The sequence below is a fragment of the Anopheles moucheti genome, chromosome 3 (genome assembly GCF_943734755.1).
Source record: "Anopheles moucheti chromosome 3, idAnoMoucSN_F20_07, whole genome shotgun sequence".
In the NCBI taxonomy this organism is placed as follows: Eukaryota; Metazoa; Arthropoda; class Insecta; order Diptera; family Culicidae; genus Anopheles; species Anopheles moucheti.
In genome coordinates, this window is record NC_069141.1 from 62935088 (window position 1) to 62942875 (window position 7788).

General features: G+C 41.9%; 1 protein-coding gene across 1 annotated transcript; it reads right to left on the reverse strand.

The window, feature by feature from the left end:
• Positions 1-1199: 1199 nt before the first annotated feature.
• On the reverse strand, positions 1200-5106 carry LOC128302909 (DE-cadherin-like). The gene is made up of 2 exons (XM_053039757.1): positions 1284-5106; positions 1200-1204 (listed from the first exon to the last, which is right to left on the reverse strand). The coding sequence occupies exons 1-2, from the start codon at positions 5104-5106 to the stop codon at positions 1200-1202; spliced, it is 3828 nt and encodes a 1275-aa protein (XP_052895717.1).
• Positions 5107-7788: the final 2682 nt, after the last annotated feature.

Below are 7788 nucleotides of genomic sequence, written 5' to 3' on the forward strand. Positions count from 1 at the left end.
TTAGAACGCCAGGACGTATCGGCCGTATTTTATGTACAGACCAGCGCAGGTACTAATATTTCTAACCGAATCAATCGACACATACGCCGTTCTATTGAATATTGAATTGGATCAAATGCTTGGTAGTGATTGATCTAATTTCCTGAGTTTAATGATGTTAGTATTTTCCGGAGATGTCATTCATAACAATCGTAGTCTGGGGGCGTTGCGTAGATCGTATATCGTTAAGACCGTTTCGATTCTTATACCTTAGGCTGAGGCAGGGTGACTGGGCCTGCGCTCAAGCCCCCAAGTACCTCTGGAAGACATCGTGGCATGTTTGGCGTCTTCTAGTCTCCCCGACGTTCAGAAGCCGAGAAACCTGGACTACCCACCCCCCTCCGATTTTGCCATTTGCTACCATCCACCCAAGGGGTTAGAACTAACTCTCGTACCCAAGCTTGGGTACATGGTGACACATGTTACCACTCTGCACGGCGAGGACGTGACGGAATAGGAGTTGAGTAGGAACTTTGAAGACAGTTCCTACCCCGTTGCAGAGCAAATCATTTCTCATTCATCATGCCATTACTACAAATAACTAAAATTACTAAAAATCCACTAAATCCAAAATTCATCGTATCATTCAATGGAAACTCCAATCCGATAAAGCCGGGTGCGGAAGAAAGCAGCTTCTAATCGATTTTTCTGACAAGTGGCGAGTGACCTGGCGATGTAAGACTTGTTCAACTAAGCTGAAAAGAAAATGAATAAGAAAAATACTGTAAACACTCAATTATATGTATTACTATATACAGAGCTTCGGTCTAAAGCATTTGATTCTAAGTACCATGCCATTATCCCGAAGAATGAAGTGGTGGTATTCGTGTAAAACATCGTATTATTTACCTAATAAATGGCAAAGTTTATTTAAAGCTAGATGGCAACGGCTGGAAGGAGATTCAGTCTGCTTGGGTAGCTCAATTTCCACATAAAGAAGATAAATGTTGACTAGGAGTGTGAAAGATCTTTATGAAAGATCAATAATAAATCGATGGTTGGACGATCACCTTTCCATTAGGAGCTTACATTTTTTAAGCCACTTGTTATATTGATCGTTTTTCCGGGAACGCCAACACTGGTTTTAAAATTGTTAAGTAATGGCTGGGAATTTTGATGCGTCGTTTGGTTTTCGCAATTGCTGTCGATTTTTTCGCTCATTATTCTGCACATGAGCGGCAGAATTAGAAGCATAGAAGTACATAGAAGTACTCCTAAAATAACAATCATTATGGCGATCATGCCTTCCAACAGCACCGAGGCGTCTTTATCTATTGGGCTGTTAATACTGAAATGAAGGTTCTGTCCCAAATTATACTGCTGAAAGTCGATTGTGCGTCCATTTATTGTGAGGTTCCGCAAGCGGCCATCGAGCCCCTTTGTCACTGGAATGTACGTCCAGTTGTATAATGGGCCAAGCTTGTAGAAATCGAGGATTGTACCGCCCAACTGAACAGGTCCATGAGTATTAATGCTCGCACCAAAATTCATATTTTTGTAACGGCTTGAACTAATTGCGAAGTTATTTTTAACTGTTTTCATCTCAATCATTTTGGGCTTCAATGAGATATCCACTCTCAATGAAACGTGCTGTGAAAATATCAGGTGTTCCTCGATACGGAACGTTCCAGTTCCATAGTCTAACAGCAGTACCAGCATACTGTCGATTATCTCCAATGCAAGAAATGGTTGTGTCTTTATACGCGGATTGTATTTCATCGGTCCAATGTACAACACCAAGCCATCAGTCTGTTGGGGTAAGATCTCAATGCTGATGTTTGTAATTTTGCCACTAATGATCGATGGATAAATGGCATACCCGTTGCCATCGAAACTGATGTCGATCATTTCACACTGTGGACCCTCGAAGCCATTTGGACATATGCAGCTATTACTCTCAAGCGTGCCTCCATTCAAACACGTGATCGACGATGTATCTGAGACGCATTCCGCATCCACGAACGTGGTTATTCCTATAAAGGAAGTTGCATTGGCGTAGACGACGATCGGTTTGGGTGATTTGTATACCTTATTTCTGCATGACTGCTCACAAGTAATACTATGCAACTCGCATTCATCGATGCCTACCATCTCAATCGGAAATCCGACATCTTTCTCCAATTGGTGCAGCTGGTAACTAAGTACGCTATTGAGCAGCTCAGACGATGAGTAAACACTACCGTTGACTGCAAAGAACACGTCCAAGAAAGAGCCTTTTGCGAGTTTTCGATTGTTGACTGTGAATATGTTCACATCGGATGGACTGACGTTGAGAATAGTTGCAATACTCTTTTGGAGTCGATGAAGCGGTGTGCTGAGATGATCCGGAGTTTGAGATATAAATTCATCTGCCGTTACATGGTAGAATCGAATTGATCCGCTCTGGTCTATCGATTGTTCCGAAATATCCTTCACCAACACTGTTGCTCGAGTTGAGACACTGCGTCGAGAAAAGTGGTCCGAACTTTCAACTACTTCAAAACGAAGATCATACTGTCCGCAAGGTGTGCCTTGCAACATGGTTATCATACCGGTGACGAAGTTCAGTTGGAAAAGCTTCAAAGTTTCCTCATTCGTTACCTTGTCCCAGAGAAATGTTTTGTTAGACAAATCCCAATCATCTGGACCATTCAAATATACTCGTCCAATTTCTATATCAGACAACCATCCGTTGTACTTGTGGACCACTATATTGCTCTTACTCTGCTGCATTTTGCTATCATTCTCATCGGCAATCACTACCCGCAGAGTGCTAATTGCGCTCATCGGCGGACTACCCGAATCTCTCACCAAGATTGGAACTCTGTATTCTGCTTGGTCGTCGCGATCAAACTCAATTAATGCACGCAATTCGTCTCCTACTATTCGAAACCGTTGCTTAATCTCCCACGGAGCTTCTGGATCGATGCCATAATCGAATGGAGGGCCATTTGGATCTTCATCCGCATCTTGCGCTGTTAGCTTGACAATCATACCCGGAGGACGATGTTCACCCCATACAACAGGTTGTGTGTTGGTTAAATTTGGAGCGTTGTCGTTAATGTCTTCCAATGTGATGTTTAGGGTGCCGGTTGAATGTTTTCCTTTACCATTTTCATCCGTCGCCGTAATTTTAACCTCCCAGGACTTTGAACCATTAGGAAGATCGCGATCAAGTGGCTGCAACAACCGAAGGCATCCACTGTCGTCGATTTCCAGTAGCTGCTCAAGTTCCTTCTCGAGCGTGTAGTGTATGCGTTGAGGTTTTTCATTGTTCCCGATGTCAGGATCGTAAGCCTTCACATTCGCAATACAACCGGGAGAGATTGTTTCTTCTGTGATCGTGATATTGGGCAAGTTAATAAATTTCGGTGCGTTATCATTAACGTTTCCTATGACCAGCCGTACGATCACGAAATTAGAATATTGACCATCATCCGCCTTTACGTACAATTTATATTGTGGCATCGTTTCGTAGTCCAGCTGATTGTTTATCGAAATCACACCGGTATTCTCGTAAATTTTGAACGCATCCGCCTCGTTGTTCTTGAAGATGCTGTACTTGATGCTAGAATGTTTATCCTTGCCGTAGGCCTTCACTTTGATCACTTCTGTGCCGATGGGGGTATTTTCGGGTAGATAATCTAATACATATATTTGGCGCTCAAACTGTGGTTTGAAATTGGTTCTGGGCAAAACGGAAATGGAAAAGGGCTTTGTAATGCTATTTGGTTTTCCGTTGTTCAATAACACTGATGGTGACATGTCCTTCGCAGTCACTGTCACCGTGTAGGCATCCTTTATTTTCCTATCGAATTTCACCATCGATGTAATGACGCCCGTTTGACTGCCAATTTGAAAATATTCCTTATCTGCATCCGCCAGCCGATAGGACACAATGTTGTTGGGTGCCGTGCCATCAACATCCTGGGCATGGACTCGCATTACAAATGTACCAGGCAACTTGTGCTCTTCGATAGCTCCCGTGGCTTCTCCTACAAATACGGGGCCGTTGTCGTTTTCATCCACAATCATGATCGTCAAAAGTACTTCTGTGTAGGCTTCAAGAGAGTTCGTTGCTCTTATTACCAGCGTATGATTTGTTGCCGTTTCATAGTCCAATTTTCTTCGCATTTTAATGTAAGCCGTATTGTTGATTTGTTCCAATAAAAATGCGGAGTTAATATTTTCATCCACTATCTGGAAAATTACAACGTTATCATCCTTTACGTTCGAGACTGCTTCAAACTCCGCTAAAACCTTGCTGTAATCCTCAATCGTTTCTTTGAGCATCACAGGGTTCCTTGGCTTCTTGATGAAGTACGGTGCGTTATTGTTGGGATCAAGTACACGAACCGTTACTACTGTTTGTTGTGTTTTGTTTTCCATTGAGCCTTCATTATACGCCCGAACATGAAAAGTATAAAACTTTCCTGGACTGCGGTCGATTGGTTTTGCTAGTGTGAGCAAGCCATTACTCTCATCGATGTCGAAATAGCTACTATCTTCGTTTTCTTGTACGATCTCATACTTAATGCGTTTGTTGTCACCATCGTCTTTATCCTTTGCTGAAATGTTGGCCAGCGACTGATTTAGTGGCACATCTTTCGTCACCGACACTTCGTAGACGTCTTTATCAAATATCGGTGGATTGTCGTTGATGTCCAGAATAGTCACCTTGATAGTACAAACGCCTTCCAGACTGGGCGAACCATTGTCGGTCGCCCGTACCGTAATATTAATTTCTCGAACTCGGATTGGTGCATCTCGTTCGAAAACATGGACGGACGCGATTTGGCCTGTGGTTTTATCAATATTGAAATACTTCCGGCCATCTGGCATGGTTGCAATGCTGTATTCTATCGTTTGTCCTTGATCGGGATCGGCGGCTGTCACACGTAGTACAGGTGTACCCGGCGGCTGTTCTTCTTTCAACGTTGGCTTGTAATGGGTACAATATTGGAACCATGGTTGATGGTTTGTACCTACAATGTTGTTTACTGTTTCGGCTGTCGGTACACTGCTACAGTTGCACGAAACCAGCAAGAGCATGATGGCCAGAGTTGGCCAGAATCCTCGATCAGTCATTGTGAAATCTGCTATATGTGAAATCTGCCATACGGTTCAAGGTATTATCAGTTGTTTTTGTACGTGAACGATCTGAAATGGAAAAGGATAAAATTAATTTCAAGTATTGTTAAAACCTTCCCTTCATTACAACAAATGCATCTAAACAAAACAAATTTTGAAAAAAGATTCTGAATGACTAGAAGTCATTGCATTGCACCTAGATAATATTGTGTAACCAGAACTAACCCTTGCTCGACTTTTTAGCCTTGTTACAGAATAAAGAAAAGACCAGATCGGTTATATATGGCGGCCACCAAGCCACAGGGTCATGATAGCCAAAGAAGACGATGCGTAGATTGATTCGCCACCAAGTAGCATCGCATACGTTGTTTTAAAGCATGCCTCAAGCATAAAGGATGGTATTTTGTGTCGGCACTATCGTTTAGAAACGCCACTTTTGGGAAATTATCAACCACCCCTGAGTACCTCTATGGTTAATGGCTGAGCCCAATGATTGCCGTATCTAAATTATTAATGCGCTAGTTGTTTTGTAGTTTATATATTACGGAGTCGATTAGACCTGCTCTCATACGCGAGCAAGGTGATTATCGAATTCCTCAATCTTGTTACTTGAAATGTTACTTTGAGTGAATTCAGATCAAAATTTTGATGGCAAAATAATGTATGAAATTCTTTAAATTGTTAAGCAGATTCGATTCTATAGTTATGCTGCGCATGGTGAGTTTCATCCGACACCCTGGTCCCTCTATATATAAGAAAGGAAGATCATTTCGACTTCGGAAATTCGGATTCGGAAATTCGGATTCGGAAATACAGTGGATTCGTTCCAAAGAAATCCACGTACCTCGAAAATATTTAAATTTAAATGAATAATTATGCGAATACTTCAAGAATGACAGTAAAATGACATGAATTTTAAATAATAGCTAAATGTAACTGTTACTGTTAGCTGTAGATATAATAAAGTAATTGTAAGCGTATCCGCCTGCACGTTTTAACATATATTTTATCATGGCGACAGAAATTAACAGTAACGAATATTTTACATTTGCAATTTCTGCACACAAATTTCGTGAAAAAACATGTCAATTTTGCCGCGTGTCTGCGAATCCCTGTGTATCAAGAACCGTGTAACTCGGGTATTGACTGTACGCGGATTTTAAAAACATGACATTTCACGAAGTTTTGTTTCGTTGTTTGCAAAATGCATTTTAAAATTGCAAATTTAAAAAAATACGTTACACTTCATTATTATAATAATAAATTTTCATAACACTTAATTGTAATTCTTGACATAAAAGCATAAATAACAATTTTGAACGCTTTGTAACGTAGAAGTAAGTATTCGATCCCTTAAACCGACATGTAAACAATATTCTAACGGAAACTCGAGATACGCGAATTTCTTTGGAACGCATTATGTTGCGAACGCGACCAGGAAAGCAAACACGAAAGATAAGGAGCGATAAAAATGTCCTAAACCAAACATGATTCATCGCTTCAGTTAACAGATATCCATAACTCTATGGGAATAGCATGCCGCAAGAACGAAAAAAACGGGAACGTAATGGCCCTAAACTACGCTTAGCCGTCAGTTAAAATCAATATCTTACTTCCCAAATACTTCCCAAAAGGGAAAAATGTTCCACCTTCAACGTAAGGTTAAACTAGCATACCTTGCTACGGGTAAGTGTTATCTTAAGATCTAATAAAGGCAGAAAACATAGGCGAACGAGGAAATTACGAAAAAACCAGAACAGCCTGCGCAAACACACGAACCGAGGAGCATTCGAACTATCGGCAGTGCGAAAAACTGGCACCCTCATATTTTATGTAAACTACGCTTAGGATAAAAAGGCGATGTAAGCTAACGCCTAACATAACTGTTGGATACGTTACGCAGCGAGGCACTCACGCTCTCCGGGAGAGTGATCTCTCGTCGGTTGATGTGGACGAGTGCCGTTATCTCGGGATGGACCGAGATCGTTATCTCGGTCCCGATCGCGAGGATAAAGCAGTCGAGTTTGCGTCACGAGCAGGAACAGCTGGATCCTCCGATAGTGTAAAATAATGTAATACGTAATAAAACATAAAAGTGGCGACGAGGATGGGATAAGTTAAACCCCGAAATTTTAACGATTCTTGTGATCATAGGAACATTTGTGTTTATTTATTTGTTTTCGTTTTTAAACGTTTTTGTGTGATCCAAGAAACATTTGTGTTTTATTTATTCTGATTCCATTTTAACGTGTTTGTACGTGTGCGTGTGTTTAAAAAAAAAAATTGGTTCACCACGTCGAAAACGTCGGAGGATGGAAATTGGTGATACGAACAGTACTGACGCATTTGCGGACGCCGACCCGCGTCGGTTGTCCCAAAATCGTATCAACGGTGCAGCGATCCAGCCTAACGCGCAAGGCGTTTTCGTACCGCAAGATACGGCGTTCCAAGCCCAGCGAGACGGACCGTCGGGTCAACGTACGGCGTACATCCAGCAGCCATCGCAACCACCAGCAGCATCGCCATCGCAGTTCGGCGCGTCCCCAGCCATGATGACTAGCCCGGACAACGCGACAATTGTGCAAATGCTGAATTTAATTCAGCAACAAATGGCCCAGCAGCAACAATTTGTTAACGAATTTTTGCATCAGCGGTTGCTACATCAAAACGTCGCTCCAC

What these genes read in the sequence shown, in the direction of transcription:
- LOC128302909 (XM_053039757.1), bottom strand. Translation starts at nt 5,106, where the DNA reads ATGACTGATCGAGGATTCTGGCCAACTCTGGCCATCATGCTCTTGCTG.